The sequence below is a fragment of the Coturnix japonica genome, chromosome 4 (genome assembly GCF_001577835.2).
Source record: "Coturnix japonica isolate 7356 chromosome 4, Coturnix japonica 2.1, whole genome shotgun sequence".
Lineage (NCBI taxonomy): Eukaryota > Metazoa > Chordata > Aves > Galliformes > Phasianidae > Coturnix > Coturnix japonica.
In genome coordinates, this window is record NC_029519.1 from 59,896,898 (window position 1) to 59,917,050 (window position 20,153).

General features: G+C 35.2%; 1 protein-coding gene and 1 long non-coding RNA gene across 13 annotated transcripts in view; one reads left to right on the plus strand and one right to left on the minus strand.

Annotated features, from left to right (window-relative positions):
• Positions 1-19,867, minus strand: part of LOC107313702 — a 31,048-nt gene extending 11,181 nt beyond the window's left edge. The window contains exons 1-4 of the long non-coding RNA XR_001555138.1: positions 19,779-19,867; positions 18,555-18,704; positions 9,465-9,515; positions 5,549-5,614 (exon numbers count right to left, since the gene is read on the minus strand). This is a non-coding gene — a long non-coding RNA (uncharacterized LOC107313702). The remainder of the gene's footprint in view (positions 1-5,548; positions 5,615-9,464; positions 9,516-18,554; positions 18,705-19,778) is intronic.
• The window catches only part of FRYL (FRY like transcription coactivator), a 140,098-nt gene that overhangs the window by 97,235 nt on the left and 22,710 nt on the right, over positions 1-20,153 (plus strand). For 9 of the 12 annotated variants that reach the window (XM_032444335.1, XM_032444329.1, XM_032444331.1 and 6 more), the window contains 20 exons: positions 558-817; positions 953-1,093; positions 2,845-3,013; positions 4,136-4,220; positions 5,153-5,265; positions 6,242-6,392; positions 6,751-6,854; positions 7,582-7,767; positions 9,091-9,295; positions 10,170-10,291; positions 10,738-10,928; positions 11,590-11,684; positions 12,475-13,082; positions 13,706-13,803; positions 14,426-14,596; positions 15,503-15,643; positions 17,788-17,985; positions 18,822-18,983; positions 19,272-19,346; positions 19,791-19,967. In XM_032444335.1, coding sequence (XP_032300226.1) covers positions 558-817; positions 953-1,093; positions 2,845-3,013; positions 4,136-4,220; positions 5,153-5,265; positions 6,242-6,392; positions 6,751-6,854; positions 7,582-7,767; positions 9,091-9,295; positions 10,170-10,291; positions 10,738-10,928; positions 11,590-11,684; positions 12,475-13,082; positions 13,706-13,803; positions 14,426-14,596; positions 15,503-15,643; positions 17,788-17,985; positions 18,822-18,983; positions 19,272-19,346; positions 19,791-19,967 — 3,452 coding nt within the window. The remainder of the gene's footprint in view (positions 1-557; positions 818-952; positions 1,094-2,844; positions 3,014-4,135; positions 4,221-5,152; positions 5,266-6,241; positions 6,393-6,750; positions 6,855-7,581; positions 7,768-9,090; positions 9,296-10,169; positions 10,292-10,737; positions 10,929-11,589; positions 11,685-12,474; positions 13,083-13,705; positions 13,804-14,425; positions 14,597-15,502; positions 15,644-17,787; positions 17,986-18,821; positions 18,984-19,271; positions 19,347-19,790; positions 19,968-20,153) is intronic. The other 3 variants (XM_032444330.1, XM_032444336.1, XM_015862163.2) reach the window with 1 other exon arrangement.

Below are 20,153 nucleotides of genomic sequence, written 5' to 3' on the forward strand. Positions count from 1 at the left end.
AACCCTGCTTATCAGACTGGTTTTACCATGTTTTTAATTGTGCAACATGCAATGCGTACTTATTTCATCAGGACTCATTTGTGTCCAGGAAGGTATTACTTGTGTTTTCCTCTCCATAGAATTGAAGCTGGCATATAGAGATTGGATTTTGTTTTCCATTTTCAATGAAAGGCTACTAAATCAAATAAAACTAGCTTGTATTTCGCAAAAATTGGTAAATGAAACAAGCATGAATCTTTCAGCAGTTAACAAAGCTATCAGAACCTAGTACACGCTTTCTTGTTCGTGCATACAAATCTATGTGTGTGTGATTGCATACAGCAGTTCAGTTTCTTCAGCTGTGCTGTTTGACAGAAGAGTCAATTGAAGAATAATGATGATGGTTATGAAGTAGCATTGGTTAGTTAAACAAAAGAATTATGTCAGTGTCAGTGGTTTTTTTATATTAGTGTGATGTACTGGATTCATAGTAGGGATTGTTATTAGCAAAACAATTCTGATTAATGACACACCATTTATGTACATCTTTGAATTATATATATATCTTTGAATCACAGAAGTAAGTCAGAGGATCCAAACAGCTCACCCAGCTGGGAGACAGGTAATGCTGCATTATCTGCTGCCGTGGATGAACAATATTGAGCTGGTAGATTTGAAGCCTTTGCCAACCATTCGGCGGCAAGATGAAGATGAAGAAGATTCTTTGAAGGACAGAGAAATAATGGTAAACAGTAGGCGCTGGCTACGAGGAGAAGGCTGGGGATCACCGCAAGCTACAGCCATGGTCCTGAACAACCTTATGTATATGACTGCAAAGGTAAAAACTAATTGGTATTGAATGAAAATGGAGTTGCAAATATACCCAAAAATGGATGATTTTTTTTTTTTTGGTCAGTCTTGAAACAAAAATTTTGCTGGAGTTTTCAAGAGAGATATTGACTTTGTTTTCCAGTATGGTGATGAAGTGGCTTGGTCTGAGATTGAAAATGTCTGGACTACGTTGGCAGACAGCTGGCCAAAGAATCTGAAAATAATTTTGCACTTCCTGATCAGCATCTGTGGAGTGAACAGCGAACCCAGCCTTTTGCCTTATGTAAGTATACTGTATGAGTCTCCTTAGTGTTACTGGTGTTTTAGAAATTAACTGAGTCTCTAGCAGTAAAGATCACCAAGCAAAAAATATGACGTAGTATTTCTGATACCCAAATCTAGCTGCATAATCGTATCACCCCCTGTTTCATGACCAATGTATACGGTGAATAAATTAAATACAAAATGTATGTAAACCTGAAGCAAAGAGGTTTACATACTCAAAGCAAAGAGCCAGACCGAAGGGTCATGCCCAGTGCCAGGGTGAGGGAGAGGGCACAAACTGAAAAGCAGGAGGTTCCCTTTCATCATCAGGGAGTTGATGCAGTGCTCTGCAGGTAAAGACTAAGCATTGGCACAGGTTGCCCACAGAGGGGAGATTCTATCTATTCTCTCTATTGGAGATTGCTATAAGCTGTCTGGACTGTGCTCCTGGGAAGCCTGCTCTGAGTGACTCTCCTTGAGCAGCAGCAGGACCTCCAGAGGTCCCTGCCAACTTCAGCCTTTCTGCGATTAGTGTACTAATTCTAGAAATAGGCTTATAGGATTAAATGGACACTAGCTGTCCCTGGCAAAGGAAACCTTTTGCTATTTCAATGACAAGTTCAAGAGGCAAAGAATGTTTCTCAGTGTAATAAGTATATGGTATGCTGAAAGCCTGTAGAACTTTTGAAATTAAAGAAGCCTGCTATTGAAGACGAATAATCCAAGGATTTGTAAAATGAAATAAAAGATTCTGAGAAAATAATTTCTCTGATGCTGGTGGTCTTCTGGTTATGAAAGTAGCAGTAACTTACTGCAATTTAATCAGTGAATCTGAAACAAAGCCATCTATCAGTTGTGAGCTGTCAAAATTCAGTGTCCTAGATGGACCATAGATATTATTTAGTAAGTAAGATTTTTTAAAAGGATAAGATTTAGTGAACATCTGGTTTTGCATTTTTGTTCCTTTGTCATTAAAAAAAAAAAGAACATTGGAGATCGATTGCCGATTTTAGATTGATTTCATTCCATATATGCACTGATCAATTCCTTTCCATCATAATATGCAAATCAGCACCCACAGATAATTTCTGTTCTTTAGGAAGAAATAAGATGGCTCTATAACTAATACTTTCTTCAGAGAATTATAATAGGTTTTGCTAACAGTCCAAAAAAGTAGATATGAAGTAAACAAAGAAAGAAAGGTATCTGTGATTAAGTATATATTTTTATATTTATGTATGCTTGTCTGTGAATATATAGGACTTATAATATTGTGTTCTTAAAAAGGTCATGTTAAGTTCATTGGGTGGCAGTTGTTTTTATTGCAAATCAGAAAATGTAGCAGTGAAGCCCTAAAACTTTCCAATATAGTTTGAACCAAGAGATAAAATAAGTCCATGAGTCAAACCTCCTAAATTGCTTAGCATTTTACTAATTTCTTAGTGTTACTGTCCAAATCATAATTTCAGATGTTGCTAAAACCTGTGTTAGAAAAAGCTATTTTGTTTCTTCAACAATGTTCATTGAACTAAGATACATTTTTGTGATGTTTCTGATGCTTGCTGGTGTTTCTGTCTGTGGGAAGTGATTTTTTTTGCTTTTAGAACTAGAATAAATTGCAGGTATCCTCAATGGCACTACAGGCAGGTAGTAGTTCTATTGAGTTGAGACGATCAAATCTTTCATTTATTTTTTACAAATAACTAAGGTAAGAATTGTATTTATGTGTATTACTATTTTATGTATATATACTTTTCTATTTGATGGCAGGTAAAGAAAGTTATTGTTTATTTGGGTAGAGACAAAACAATGCAACTACTGGAAGAGCTGGTGAGCGAACTTCAGCTTACAGATCCTGTCAGTTCAGGAGTCACCCATATGGATAATCCGCCATATTACCGCATTACTTCCAGCTATAAAATCCCTTCTGTCACTTCAGGTGAGAATTTATTGAGCTTAAACTATTATTGCTGACAATGAAAAATATGTTTCTATTAAATACTTAAAATATTGGAGTTCATCTGTAAATATTTAGTAGGAGTACAGTGTTCTGTTTCTTCTAGTTATAGTATGATAGAATTTCTGTTTTGAAAGATGGGCAGGTTTTAGATTATCCAGAGTTCTTATTAAAGAGTATCTGAAAGACTCGCAAGGAACAGGATTGTATTGATATATATGTTTGCATATTTTGTCTGCATTCAGATCTTGCACATCTGTTTACCCTCAATATATCACTTTTATATCTGTCCAGCTAAACAGCTGGGACAGTTTATGTCTTTAAATACAACTTTAAATCATGTTTTTGGCGAAGCATCTTTCAAAGAGAGCCACATAAGACTTGGACGGGAGTATCTATGCAAGGATTTAGCTTTTCAGATGCAGAGCTGTCAGTGCTCTGAAGCAGCCTGGGCCTATCATCTGGGGATTATCTGGATAACAAGGTGCTTGCATTGGTACTTGTTCATGAAAGTATTTCAAACATATTAAAAATAGTATGGAGCACTTATACTGTAGTGTTTATTGACAGTAACAAAGTAGGGAGAAGGAGGTGCATGATTTTTCACAATTATGATCAAGTGAGTGTGATGCTTGATAGTTTCTCTTAAAAAGAGATTGATATACGCTTCACTGAACACTGCTAGGTTTTAATCCCTAATCTGTTTGTATTTTGAATTAACTGCATACCAAAGTCCAACTGCATTTTATAGATGAATAGAATAAAGGAAAGAAAGAAAGAGATATCTGGGTCCTGCTTCAAAAACAAGCCTTTCTGCTTCATTTACTCTGAAGACTTAGAGATTCCTGGAATTATTTGCTTTTTTTATTTTCCAGTTAGTGAGATTACTGAAGCAGTTCAGAATCTATTAGTCTATGCAATAATTTTTCTTTCTCCTACATGAAAGTAATCACTGCTGCTTGGTTTGTATTTGTGCTTGTTGCTATAGCGTGTGTCTGTTTAGGAGTCCTGGCATGGACGAGAAAATAAGGGTCACTGTATGTAGCTTAAGTCTGCTTTGCTTTTTTTTATTCAGTTTCCAATGTCTTTGTCCATGATTAACAGGTACCACTTCTAGTAGCAATACAATGGTAGCTCCCACAGATGGCAACCCTGACAGTAAACATATAAAAGACAGCATTGAAGAGAAGTAAGTATCTCCTCAGAGATAGTTAAATTACAATAATTCCTGGTGGCTTTTATAATTACTTGCATCTCAATGGCTTTGATATGTCTATGCTGCACAGGCCGTTACTGTAGAGTAATGTAGCTGTAATGTAGCTTATTTTGTGATGACTTGTTTCCAAGCCTTAGAAATACTTCTGCAGCAAATACAAAAGTAATTGTATTTCTCTAATTATAGCAATGTAATTTCCCATTTGAACAATTTTCTTCTCCAGGATAATTATATCAATATAATTAAATTGGTAAATATATTGACAGAGACGTTGACAGAGCCTCATACTTCAATTAAAGCAAATTATAGAAGATTATGAAATCTGAGGTGTCATTCAGAATTTGTCCTACCCAGGCACAGACCAGTACTTGACTGCTTTTCAGGCTTGAGCTGAAGAAGCTTTTAAAGTAATGATGACAGTTTTGAAAGTCTGTGAAAGTTTTGGCATCTGTTGTAGCATTGTCTAAAACCTCCTTAGAGAAAGTGCTTTTTGATACGATATACGGTGTGTATCTTGGGCTTGAAAAGATGGAGTTATAGAAGCTGCTTCAAAAGAGCTTGGAAATTATGCTTTGGGCACTTCAGCTTCTCTGACTTCCTTCTAGTTTAGCAGATTAATGAAGATTAAAGAATCATTTCATCATTAGTGAGAAGAACGTATAATGCCAACACGTGTTAATATTTTAAATGTTGATGGAAGTGATTTATCAAATCGAGTTGTACTGGATTCTCTCCTCAAATACTCTTATGTGGCATTGCTGCAGGTCTTACACGGCTGAGATGTTTAAATCATATTGTATAATTGTCCTTGTCGGATGAAACATTTTTGCATAACAGTTTTATTGAAATACGGATCAGTTTTTACAACAGAATGCCAATTACTAATGTCTTATTTGTTCCTGCAGTTATGCACATCTAGACATCTACAGCGGGTTGAACAGTAACTTAAACCGTCAGCACCACAGACTAGAATCTCGCTACAGCAGCAGCTCTGGAGGATCATATGAAGAGGAGAAAAGTAATATTTTAGTTTATAAATATTTCTCTGTGTAGAAAATAAAATTTTTAAAACTTAATGCTTTTGCTGAAGCTTTTGGAACATGAGGAAATAGTGATAAATAAAGAGGTTTTTTCATCAACTTATTTTTTGAAAGATATCTATGTATTTAAATAATATAATGCAATATACATTTATTGTTATTATTTTTACATTCTCCAGTCTTTGTTCTGCTGTTGAGATCTTGCACATATTTGAATACAGCACTGTGTGTAAGGGAGATTAACATGCCTTCTTTCATTACCTTGTAATCCAGAATGACTTGTGAATATCATCATAAGTGAAGCAGTTTCCTTCCATTTCTTTGCCCCTATCAGCATGAAAAATAGTAGATTAGGCTGAAGAAATAGAAGAGAGATTAGCAGGTGGAAAATTAAATGTGTGAGAAGAAAGATGATAGAAAATAAATTAAAATATTTTTTTTAAAAAAAAGACAATTGGAAGTGATTATTCTTTTAAACAGCAGCAGTGCCTTTTTTTTAAAAAAAGAGCATACAAAACTTTCTAAGAACCCTTATCATAGCAAAGTATTGCAGAGAAGAGAGATCTTGCAGTGTATCTATAATTAATTGTCAAGCTTGCTTTATTTAATCTATTCTGATCTGTATTCTGGTTTTTTTTTGGCTTTTTTTTGAGGTGTCAGAGGTGCAGATGTTAAGGGTAAAAGTCAAAATCTTTTCTGAAACTCCCATCTACTTTCAGAAATATTTTTTATACAGAGGCTTATTAATTGTGTCTGCTCTTGTACCAAACTATCCCAGATTGTTATTGCCTGTTTTCAACTGCTGTGTATAGGCCTCAGTTTGTCAAGAACTCAAAAATATTTACAAGATTGTAAAACAGAAATGGACAATTTCGATGTAATACGAAACTACACATACTGAGGGTGTTTGTTTTCATTTTTATGGTGTTTTTTTTTTCTCATATGTTGTGTTAGGTGATTCCATGCCGCTGTATTCAAACTGGCGGCTGAAGGTGATGGAGCACAATCAAGGAGAGCCTCTCCCATTTCCACCCACTGGAGGTTGCTGGTCACCCTTAGTGGATTACTTGCCTGAAACAACCTCTCCGGGCATGTCTCTGCACAGGTAAGTAACTGTTTTGAAGATTGTTAAATGCTTGCTGATTGCAACTCATTGCTTTTCAATTTGTGTTGTACAAATATAGGAATTTAAGCATAGTAAATTTAAAGATAATGCATAAAGATACTACAGTTATTTTCATGGTTTTATGTATCTGGCAGTTTAAGATTTTCAAGCCTTTTGTTTTGAGGAACTGAAGTTTGTCTGTATTCATCGTGAGCATACGTATTTTCCCTTAATGCGTGTTTGTGGGTGTTTATAGCTAGACTTCAGAGAATACTGTTCAGAAGCATTTTAAGTTCTTTGCAGCTCAATATAAAGGTTATATGTTATGTTCTGCTAACAGATTTATTTTTGCTTTTAGATGCAACATAGCAGTGATCCTTTTGACTGACTTGATAGTCGACCACAGTGTGAAGGTGGAGTGGGGAGGTTACTTGCATCTTTTGCTTCATGCCATTTTTATAGGTACCAACATTCTAGAAATATTTCTGGTTTCTTACAAACTGTACCTAAGTACATAACTGTTCTTTTCTCCATTTAAATTAGTGTTTGCTATTGTATTTAAATTTCATTAATAGGTTAATGTTTACAAACACAGCTTTAACACAAAACATGGAATGGACCGCTGTATTGCTAAAAATCTGCACTATTCATATACTTGTGGTGGCTTGTTTGAAAACTTACTTTCATATAACAAAAATGGCATTCCTTTGCCTTTTGAAAAAGATTTCACCTAAATACCTTTCAACTTTGTAACAATGGATATAATTAAGGATTGCTATTGTTCAAAAGCAATTTGTTGTTTCACCTTTCCCTTTGCCTTCTTGTAGAAGACAAAGTGAAATTCTGCTTATTTTTTCCTTCTGTTTCCTTTCTGTAATTTTCATACAGAGAGCATATTAATTTCTGACTGCTGTGTAAGAAATGAGGATATATTCGTGTTTGTTAAACTGTGTGCTTTGTTTTTATATTTGAACACTGAAAAAAACATCTATGTATGGGAGAAATAGCTTCTGTATCTAGCAGGAATCATGTGTGCAGTTAATTATTTCCCTATGTGTCAATCTGATAAAGTATAACAATTGGAAGATGTGCTATTTTTGTAATAATCAAATGTGTTCTCTTGTTCTCTGCATTTAATACAACTTTTTTTGGTTTTGGTTTTGTTTTTGTTTTTTTTAATCTGTGTTAGGTTTTGACCACTGTCACCCTGAAGTTTATGAGCATTGTAAACGACTGCTTTTGCATCTGCTGATAGTGATGGGATCCGGCAGTAATGTCCAATCTGTTGCTTCTGTCCTACTCAGAAACAGAGAGTTCAATGAATCCAGGATGCTTACTGTCAAGCAAACTACACACTTAGATTATACTTTTACAGGTATGCTTTTGGACTTCTTAAAATGGCAGAAGTTTAATTCTAGGCTTTATCTCTTTTACTTTACTATTTTTCAGAGCCCTTGTTAGCAAAGTACATTTTATTTCAGCTCCGCTTAGCTGGCTAAAAAGTATTTTAAGACCGAATGAGTAATGTTCACATTCACACTTTGTGCCCCGTTGTCAGAGTAGTGAGCTCAGTTGAGCAATTAATTAATAATTAAAAAAAAAACAGAGGAAATTCTATGCTTTGGGTCTGTAACAGCACAGTTTTTAAGTTGTTTATAAAATAATTAAAAAACAAAAAACAAAACTAAACAGGAAAAAGCATCTCTTTCTTGGGCATAAGAACTTTGAACTGTTGACTTCAGTCTTTTGTGCTTGTTTAATAACCTAGCACAGTATTCTTGTGAGGTCTACTTAAGCATCACAATATCATTATGCAATAAATAATATGGGTTTTTTTGTGTAACTGTGAAAATAATAGGTGTAAGCCTAATGTATTTTCTAAAGAAAAGAGTATTTCATATGAATTCAGTAGGTGGCAGCACATTGCTATAAAATCTGCTGGTTCCATTCTGAAATCAGAAGTGGTTTTGTTTGTGACCAAAAATAGGCATCTGTTTTCTGCATCTGATAATTCACAGTTACGGGGAATTAAAAAGTGGGCACACTCAGGGAATTATTTTATATAAACCTGTTCACAGGTGTTTGTCTGTGGGTTTCAAGTTTATTGCAGTCAGAGATTCATGACTGTCTTCTTTTGTCAGTTTGCTTTCTCCTAGCAGCTTGTCAATGTAGGCATAATGCGAGGAGATGGTACAGTTCTCTTTCATGGCTGTGTGGTTCTTTTCATGGAGAACAGGAACTGTATTAAGCTAACTTCAGAAGCTGTGCAGCTAGAAAGGCCCTACTTGGAACTGATTCACTAGTTAAAACTTCTTGTTTGCTGACTTAAAGTGCTGGTAGTTACAGTAGGACTGAGTTTTAATCAAAAAAGAAAAGATCTGCGTGTTATTTGTAAGCAGTTTGGATCACTTGTCTCAACTTCCTCTATGATGAGGTGCTTCAGAGGCTGTTGAGCTGTAGTTTCACTGTATTAACAATACAAAAATCAAACAGCGTCCAGTGATTCAAAAGGGAGAATCTAACTGTTCCTTATTAAGGGTTCAGTCATGCTCAGGCTTTGATTTCATTTGAAATTATTGCATCCATGAAATTATTCTCATTATATTTGTTAATTTACTAATTTTTAGAGGGCTCATTTTTCATTTTATTTATTTAGTATTGAACTGTTGAACTGATAATGGTCTCATTTTTATTTCAGCAGGTGTTCATGATTTTATACCTGATTACCAGCCCTCCCCAATGACTGACTCAGGGCTTAGTTCAAGTTCTACCTCTTCTAGCATCAGTTTAGGAAATACGAGTGCTGCCATGTCTCATATGCACACCACCATCCTCAATGAGGTTGACATTTCAGTAGAGCAGGATGAAAAAGTAAAAACTCTCATAGAATTCATTACCTCAAGGTAAGATATTCATTTCCATTTTTGTTTAGAGAAATGTTGTATCAGTATGAAAATCAAATCTGACCCTGAAGTGTTTCTATGTGGTGTAGTGTGTGAACAACCCTACATCTCCAATTATCTAAATGAATTTGGCCCCTTTTCTTGTCCTGAGTGTTTAAAAGTCTTTTACCATGTTCAGCATAGGTTCACTGTCATTGCCTTCCTCATAGTTTCTTCCAACCTAGAGAAAAAATACAGAAAATTATTAGAAAGCTGCAAGATTTGTGGGAAGGTTATGGATTGACTTACAGAAAACAGCTGGGAACATGTGCGGGGGGGGGAAGACATTAGTGGCAAATAACATCTGTAGAAAAAAAAAAGCAGCACTTGTTTAGTTTATATGATAGCGTATATAAAGCTTTCAAAATCATCTAAGTCTGAAACCCAGCTTGCTTAATCAGAAGTTAAGAGAAACTTGCCAACAACAGAAACAAGATTTTCATGGCCATGAAGTTAGAATAGTGTGGTTTATTGCTGGGAAGAAAAAGGTATGAAAGAATGTGGTTTTAACAGTTATATAATAGTGGTAGCAGTAACTGGCTTTTTGTTAGGTAACTAAATATCACCTAATGGAGAGCATCTCTTTAGATTTACATTGTTCAGTTACAATTGATCCATTGCTTTTCACTGTTTTCCTACTTTTCTGTGTGTTGTTGTAGAGATATTAAGCTGTTGTCAAAGTTCTTTGATTTGTGTCTGTAATTCTGAGTGGCTTTGTTTATGTGATAGGCAGTAGATTATTTTGCAGTTACTTAAGGCAAAAATAACATTTAATACCAGTGACAAAGGCCATGGTTTTCATTCTGTCACATTTGCTCTGTTTTTATGTTTTTAGGAAAAGAGGGCCACTTTGGAATCATGAAGATGTTTCGGCTAAGAACCCCAATATAAAGAGTGCTGAACAGTTAACTGTATTTTTAAAGCATGTGGTATCTATATTTAAACAGTCTAGCTCAGGTAAGCTAGAAAACAGTCAAAATATGATAGAATGTTCAAATCTGCAAACAGCATGATTTTTTTTCAGCGCCAGCAAGTTCGCAGATGCTCTATAAAATGACTTTATGATGGCCTCCTGCTTCTAAAAAGTGCTGATTTTTCTTGTGCATCACACGTTTCAGTTCATGCTTCTGTTGAATTGGATTTAAATATGATGTTTTAGGAAAGAGATAAATATCTTACTAGTTGTGGGCATGACATTCAAATCATTAGTGTTTCATTATCAGCAAGTCTCTCAATCTGGAAAGATTTTTCCAATGAGTTTTCCTTGAGGAAGAATGTAGGAGACGAGAATATTTTGAAGTTAAGAATAAATTCAACAGTTTTACTGTTTATTAAAATCGGGTATTTTTGTGGGATTTTTCAATGAAGCATTGTGATATCTGAGTATTTATTTTCTTATATAGGAGGATTTCAATTGGAACACTGCCTCAGTGAAGTTGCTTTGCAAACTGCTCTTTCGTGTTCCTCTCGACACTATGCCGGGAGATCCTTTCAGATCTTCAGGGCTCTGAAGCAGCCTCTTACTGCATCTACACTGTCTGATGTTCTCTCCAGATTAGTAGAAACTGTTGGAGATGCAGGAGAAGAAGCTCAGGTATTTTATTTTTTCCCCCCTAATTTTATAGAAAACTGAATATCCTTAAAATAACATCCATCTCTATTATTTTAGTGATGGCCAAATTTTAAAGCATTTTGGATTTGGTTACTTCTGTTTTTAAAGATACTTCATATATCAAAGCAATTTTAGTCATTATATTTTCTAAATTTTCACCTAGTGAAATGAGATATGCTGTGCAGTGTCAACTTTATGAGAGTTTGATGCATCTGTTTCTTAAAAATGTTGTATCCTTCATAGTAAAAGATTCACGAGATCAGCCATGTAAAAGAATCTTGTGTTCTTTATTAAGAACTTAGATGAAGTATTAATACCATCCAACCTGGTGTCATGTCTGCAGAATTCAATCTGAGCTTTCAGTATTGCAAAATGGGAGCATAAGAAACCAAGGATAAGACCATACTTAAGAATCATGTAAATCAGAGTTATATTTTGAAATTTGAGGAAAGGCTTTTCATTTTACCTTCCCCCCCGTCTTAAAATTGTAGTCAGCTTGACATTTCTCTTCAAGGGCATGTTCTAACTGAAGCACGGGAATAATTTAGTTATTGATGCTGATTTAATGTTGGTACTCAATAGTTGTGATGTGATTTTCCTTCTGCGTTTTGTGTAATTTATAATGACCTTTGGCTTTCCCCAGGGTTTTGTCATAGAACTGCTTCTGACTTTAGAATCTGCTATTGATACATTGGCTGAAACCATGAAGCATTATGATCTGCTTTCTGCTCTATCTCAGTAAGTTCTTTCACTAGTCGAGCTACATTCTAAGTTTATATACGTTTGCATTATTTAAGATCTCTGTTACTTATATAATGAAATAATCTTTGCAGGGTAGTGATATCTTGCTAGCAAAACTGCGCCCTCTTTTATGACATTTTCATCATTCTTTCCCAAGCAAAACTCGTACGAGCCTAGATTTGCTGAGGTAGATATCTGCTACCTTTCCAAATTAGCTTCTTGGTTCAAAAACTTCCATGTGGCTTCAATTATAAAATACTGTCATTTAATCTGAAATTTCTCAAAAATAAGGGCACTGTGAGTACATTCAGGATTTTTTTATCAAGTCCTAATGAACTTGATGATATATTGTAATTTCATGGGGTCTTAGTTTTCCCCATTTGTATAATATTTAAGAAGTAATTTGAAGTTTACAGATATAAAGTCTTGTACTGCAATAAATACTTCTGTTCCAATCATAGAATCGTAGAATGGTTGGAAGGGACCTTTAAGATCATCTAGGTCCAACCCCACTGCTACAGGCAGGGAGACCTCACACTAGACCAGGTTGCTCAGAGCCTCATCCAGCCTGACCTCGAATGCTTCTGGGGAGGGGGCATCCACAACCTCTCTGGGCAACCTGTTCCAGTGTCTCACCACCCTCACAGTAAAGAATGTCTTCCTAATATCTAGTCTAAACCTACCCTCTTCCAGTTTAAAACCATTTCCCCTCATCCTTTTCCCCTTTTTCTAAAGGGCATAGCTGCATTTTGCATTGAATAACATGTTATAATGATTTTTATTCTAGAACCTCATACCATGATTCTGTAATGGGGAACAAGTATGCAGCTAATAGGAAAAGCACTGGACAGATAAATCTAAGCACAAGTCCCATTAACAGTGGCAATTGTTTGGGATACTACAACAATACAAGAAGTAATTCTTTGAGACTGAATTTGATCAGTGAGAGGAGAGGTGACCGTCGACGGAGCAACACACTGGATATAATGGATGGAAGGATAAATCACGGTGGAAGTTTGGCCAGGACTAGAAGCCTTTCCTCCCTGAGAGAGGGAGGGATGTATGATGTGCAGCCAACTACTGATCCTGTCAATCTGATGGCCACCATATTTTGGATTGCAACTTCATTGCTAGAATCAGACTACGAGTACGAATACCTTTTGGCTCTCAAGCTGCTCAACAAACTTCTTATTCACTTGCCTCTGGATAAATCGGAGAGTCGGGAAAAGATAGAAAAGGTGCAGAATAAACTGAAATGGAATAACTTTCCAGGCCTTCAGCAGCTTTTCCTTAAAGGCTTTACTTCAGCATCCACACAAGAAATGACAGTTCACCTCCTCAGTAAACTCATCACAATTTCTAGGCATGCTTTGGTGGATCCTTCTCAGCTAGCAGGTAACATTAGTAAATATATTTGTAATGAAAATGTGGTAATTTTTTTTTAATCAAGTGAAGTATAATCAAAATCAGCAGTGGTTGTGCTTTTCCCTTGAAAAGAACTCCTTTCAATCAAATGGTATTTGTAGTTGTTGATAGTGCAGTGCTAGTAAGTGGGAATACATTACTGACTGTTGTTATGTGCCAAAAAAACTGCACAAAAACTTCTATGTATTGACTCTTAAATTACTTCAAACTTGCTGACAAACAAGTCTGAAGAGTTTATGTATTACTCTTTGTGATCTTGTACTAAAAAGCTAAGTACTATCTCCAACATGTGCACATTATATAAATAATTTTACTATATTGAATTAGGCTACTGAGTTTCTTGACAGCTTTGCTTAATAGATTCAGTGATTATTTAAGTTTCATCTGTCTACCTACTAAGACACACATACCTATATATTATGCATGAATACAAACTCGGTTACATGTCTATATATAATATATATGTAAGAATGTAAGTATATCTTCCTCTAGGAGTATTTAAATACCAGTGAGATACACACACACACGCAGTCCACATTAAATTATGCTAAAATCATTAGGACTCATATAACTGTGTTTGTGTATGTGTTTAGGATTTCCCCTAAACATCTTGTGCCTACTTCCTCATCTGATCCAACATTTTGATAATCCAACTCAGTTCTGTAAGGAAACTGCTGACAGGATAGCAAAGGTATGTGAAATGATGCTTGCTGGGATTTACTTTTATTGCCAGCACTGGTTCAATATTTTTCCACTCCTTCATGTAATTCATTTACGTGATTCTTCAAGTTATAGAGAGATAACTAACTATTAATTTCATAAATGTGATCCAGTCCCCATTTATATTGTTGGTCTGAGTAAGCTCCTGAGGTTTTTTTGCCACTGAAAAAAATACATTTAGCTTTTTCTATAAACTTTATATGTAAGAAAGAACTTACATGTTAGCAGTGGTAACATTTCCCCTCTTGTTTGATTTTGCTGGTTGTAATATTACATTTAAATTTATTAAATTTTGTAATATTAAATTTAAACTAACTCAATTCTTAGGCACACTTCCTTCTTAACTTACTGATGATAAGAGAGTCTTACCTTTCGTAGTTGTGGATCGGAAGCAAAGACTCTATTTCTTGTACAGAGTAATAAACAGGAAATATCTTTTAAAAAAATCCAGCAGAAACTGTTGATAACTGCTTTCATGATTACTTTGTTTTCAGTTATTGGGGACGGAGTCTAGAAAAATTGTGTAATGACTTATGGATGCATAGGTTCAGATGTCACCTGTAATGTAATTGTATATACTTTTGGCTTTTCAGGTTTGTGCAGAGGAGAAATCACCAACTCTTGCCAATCTGGCTCATATGATGAGTTTATACAGCACACACAGTTATTCCAGGGACTGTTCTAACTGGATTAACGTTGTGTGTCGATATTTACACGACTCCTTCTCAGATGCCACCTTTAACCTTGTAACTTATCTCGCAGAGGTAAATTTTTAATGAAGGTGTATTTTGCGTTCACTCTTCACTTATTCCTTGTTCATATAACTGTGAATATTAGGTGGAAAAGAACATCTTTTACCATGGAAAATATAAATAGCATGTTTTAGGATATGAAAAAGGGATGACTAGTGCCACTTGGGAGTGCAACAACTGGAGTGTGCCTTGAAATTATAACCACAGATCCCTTTTTACAATAGTTAGATATGCTCTATGCTACATGAGTAAAATATGAATATTCTTGATTTTAGTAAAATAAAGGTAATGCATATTTGAAAATATATTTTTTAGCCAAATACACATTTAAAGTTGTCCTTGAGAACTTACTTCAAAGTTCATTTGTAAGTAATGCATAGTGTGTCATCAAAGATAATCTAAGGACAGAATCCAATACGATTCTACCAACTACTTATACAGACAAACTGTTGTTACCTTTAAAAAAGTACATGATGTAAAAAGCTTTTAGAGCTTGTAGAGCTTGCCCTTGAAGAATATTCCTTCAAACTGATGAAGAAAGAATACGTAAATATTCTTACAAATGAATTCCTATATATTTATTTCATTCATAAGACTGTGTATACCAGGCATGGATGTAATTGTTTCAGGTGCAGCTTAGAGATTTTTACTTCATTTGAACACTTTTATTTGGTAAGAAGTATTTTTTTATTAGGTACTTTAGATCTGTGCTAACAGACATTGTGAAATTCGGGGGAAAAATGAGTTAGAACAGGTAATACTTGATTACCTAAAATAAGATTGAGAAAATAATGGAGTGGCACACTAAGATTTATTGTAGGGAAAAATAAATAAGTATGAAAGTTTGTCTACATTGTGATGTTCATTTTCATTTCTTGCTACCATTAAAGGCATTGATTCTTAAAATCTCTTTCCTAGCTGTTAGAGAAAGGGTTATCCAGTATGCAGCAATCCTTGCTACAGATCATATACAGTCTCCTGAGTCATATTGACCTGTCTGCAGCACCAGTGAAGCAGTTTAATTTGGAAATCATTAAAGTTATTGGTAAATATGTTCAGGTAGGTACTCTGAGAAGCCTTTCTGCTTGTTATAAAATTGGAAATTACACTTGATTTTCTTTTAGACTGATATATTTTAAATATAAAAAACAGTTGCTTGAAGTCAAACTCCATAGTATTTCATTTATATATTTATTTATTTGTTTATTTATTGCTCTACATACTTAATTTGCTATGGGCTTATATATTTGTCCAATTGGAGTTACATCTTTTGGGTCAAATTAATTAGATGAAGGTGCTTCTGTGTTCATAGATGTGGACAGTTCTATATACGTAGCCATAGCAGATTATCCTTCGACTATTAGAATATAACGCTTTAAATAAGAAAACATTTACTGTTAAGTACTGCCCCAAAGTTTTATTTAAGTGTATTCCTTTTCAGAAAGAAGATTTACTGCTAAGTGTGTGTTTAAATCACTTACACTAATACATCTGTTGAAGTGAGGCACATTAATGTTTACCTTAAGGAATCTGAGAGCAGGGATTTTTTATTAAAGCAAGTCCATAAAACAGTGTTTTGCCCCAGGCAATTGGATCCTTTGTAATTGGAGCACAATTTACTGAAAATTGTTTTGGGGAAGAAAATGTAACATCTTGCTGAAAGATTTTTATACAAACGCCAGGAGCACAAAGCCATTTCAGTGCACTGCATTCTCATTATTTTTCTCCTTTTTTTTCCCTCTTCCTTGAATTCCATTATTGCCAAATGTAGCTCAGTCAAGTGGTTTAATGATAATTAACCAGGAAAGGTAGTGTTCCCTGGATGTTTTGTTATTGATGGATATGTACTTTAGATATTGTGTTCCTGTCCGAGTGCATTAGGCAAAATGGAATGATTGGCATAATGACGATCCTCATGGCCTGATATCTGCTTGCTTTCCCTCTTAACCTTTATCTGAGCTTTCTGTGCAAGACCACGCCACCATGGAATGCAATCATAATTAGAAGATGTTAGCTGTCAAAATACTGGTAGTAGTGAAAGAATGTTCCAGAGAAGCATATGCATTTTTGGATAGGATTAAACAATTAGGTAATAAGAGGCCATAAAATAAGATTTCTTGATTAACTGTGGTGCTACAAATCAAGCTTTTTTAGTCTCCTGTGATCACAGTGCATCTTAATAAATATGAATTACTACAGAATGGTGCAAGTTGAGATTTTTTTTTTTTTTAATGCTTATGATACATTGAAATTAACGAGGTTGTTGAAGACCATCTCTGAATACAAAGAAGCATGTGCTAGTTAGAGCCTTGCAAGTGGTGCATATTTGTTTTAATGCAGTAAATAAAAAGTATTTTAACAAACTTACAGTGGTACTAAAAAAAATAATAAATTACTAGTAATTCCAAAGAACTGGAAGATGTAGGTTTCATTCAGAATCCTCACATTTCCAGGAGCGTAAATCTTAACCCTCCAGAAGTGCTGCTTTTGGTGTGTGCCTCTTCTGTTATCCACTGCAATCTCTGCAGATGGAACTGCTGAATTATTCACATCACCTTAATCATCTTTTTAAAGAGAGAGCACTTAGCTCAGACTCAGCCTCTTATGTTCACATACTTTCGTCCTTGTTTTTTTTAAGAGCTCCATTGGTTTGATGCAAGATAAAAAATGTTGTAAATTTTTTTTAACCATCTTTCTAATGCATGAAGAAATACAAAGCATGCAATATGCTTGTCTGTTTTAAATTTAGCTTATTCTGCCCTTGGGCGTCAAACAAAGATGCCAGGAGGTAGAAATTATTTTGCTTTTAAATGCAACTGAATTTTGTTTTCTGGGACATAAAGGACAGATACTCCAGATAATGGTAAAAAAGAAAAGAGAAAAACAAAGACAAACACATAAACAAACTGCGTAAATACTGGGAGAAAGGGGCATGGAACAGTCCAGTGTGTGCTGTGATCTGGAGCTAGTAAGCCTGCCTGGCTTGTTCTGACGGCTGTGGGATGACCTGATGCTTCACCGCTGCCTTACCAGCATTTCAAGTTCCAGAGCTGCTGCTAGTGCTAATGCCTTGCAGTCACCTGTAGATCAGAGCTTTTGGCTTTGGGAACTTAGAAATGAGTCAAAGAAAAATCCTACTGTACATTAAAAATTGCTGTATTATGCAAAGTGATTGTTTGGTGATTGATTTATTTTCCTTTTAGAGTCCATATTGGAAGGAAGCCCTCAATATCTTGAAACTGGTGGTGTCTCGATCAGCAAGCCTTGTTGTACCTAGTGATATTCCAAAATCTTATGGAGGTGACATAGGTTCTCCTGAAATCTCCTTCACGAAAATTTTTAATAATGTTTCCAAGGAGCTACCTGGCAAGACCTTGGATTTTCATTTTGATATATCAGAGGTAATCATTCTGTTTCAACTACAAAGTAGTGACTTTTTGTTCCAAACATGGATTTATTTTGTGATGGCCTCTTGCATTGATGTCTAAAAGTAAATATCATTTTTAAGAATGCATGTTGAAGTTCTATGCACAAGTGAGGTGTAACTCAAGTTGTACTGAAAAAGATTCCTTAGAGATTAAAATGATGTATTAATTAATACAGATGATTTGTATGTCTGGAGGTGGGAGCAGAGCCAAGTGACTGTGACATTATAGGGATGCAGAATCTGGAGAGGACTTTAGAAGGAATAAAAAATAAGGGATCTTGGTTGAAACTGTTCCTAGATAATGATTGGAGATGTGCATGGCATAGGAGCATTACATAAATTGCATGCAAATAAGCCAAAACACTGGGGAATTCCCACAGAATTCATCAGAGTAACATTTCTTTTTAGAAGGGCTGAATATGATCCTTGATTTTTAGAAGTTGTGTGTGCTCTAAAGTACTGTAGCAATAATTAGTTAATAACAGGGAGGGTATCTATAGAAGAACTTCACAAGTTATTTTTAAATTACATTTAAAAACATACCTGGACTGTCAGTATAGAATTTACACTTTTCAAGCAATCTGGTGAGTAGAGCAATGGTCTGTTGCTTAAGGCGTAAGTATTCAACTTTGTTTTCCTGCATACTGCTGTTGAATGGATACTCAGTGGGTTAGGCACGCACTTCATGGAATTCTAAAATGAAAACAGCCACAAAGAAAAAGGCCCTCTATAATGTAAGACTGGTTTCAAATGTGTAGACTCTGTTAATACAGATTTGTATTTTAAGAAAGTGCATGTTGTCTTTGGTAGACACCAATTATTGGGAATAAATACGGTGATCAACACAGCGCTGCTGGTAGAAATGGGAAGCCAAAAGTCATTGCTGTCACCCGGAGCACTTCTTCAACTTCATCAGGCTCCAATTCAAATGCATTAGTTCCTGTCAGCTGGAAGAGACCGCAGCTATCTCAGGTACATTGTGTCTCAAGCTCTTTACATAGGCAACATGGACAGTGTTTATGAATGTGTAATAAAAATATTTGTTGAAATGTAGTTTGAAATTGCATTACGTATTGGCAAAGTAATAAACTAATATAAGGTGGAAGCCAGTACAAGTAAAGAGAATAAGATTCTTTCTCTTTCTAGAGGATGTCGGCATGTAAGATAGTCATAGTTAAAAATGCAGACATTTACATTTTTAGTTGGACTTCTGGTAGATGCCTTGCTATGTGATTATTATTATTTGGTTTATTTTTTCAGAGAAGAACCAGGGAGAAGCTCATGAATGTGCTTTCTCTGTGTGGTCCAGAATCCGGTCTTCCCAAGAATCCTTCAGTAAGTAATGGCAGTGTTTTAGTTCGCTTTTAAAGCTTCAGATATGAGAATGCTATTGGGCTTTCAGGTACTGGTGAAATTATGAAGGAAGGTTTTAGAAACTGGTTTTTCAGCTCAGTAATTCACAAATCAAATAGAAAATCAAAATATAAAAAGCAAAGAGAATAGAAATTGAATCATGAACAATGAATTACTGTTACTCTTCAAGAGGTCCAGACTGTCATAGCTTTCACAGTACTGAGAGAATAGTATCTCTCCTTTAAAGATGGAGTTGGAAGTCCAACTAGTCTTAAAACAACTTGCGTGTTGCATGTGCCTCAGTACAATGATTACACAGGCACACTCAGTACTGCTGTTGCTATTAAACTGTGTGAAGCAGGGTGGATCACTTCTGGTGTTACAGAAGTTGAAAGGTTTTGTTTCTATTCTTACCCATATCTTCAGGTTGTGTTTTCCTCTAATGAAGACTTGGAAGTTGGAGATCAACAAACCAGTCTTATTTCAACAACAGAAGAAGCGATTCAAGAGGAGGAGGTGGCTGTAGAAGACAATACCAGCGAACAACAGTTTGGAGTTTTTAAAGACTTTGACTTTTTAGATGTTGAATTGGAAGATGCAGAGGTGAGACCTTGGGATTTCTTCTGTATATTTCCTTTTGAGAATGTTCTAAAAATTCAGCTGTGTTGGTGCAAGTCTAAGGAACTGGCAGCTCTTTTACCTAATCAGATTGGGAAGAGTTTATAATGTGATTGAATTTAACTTGCACGATAAAGAAATTTGTGTCTTAAACTTTGCAGTATAATGTTG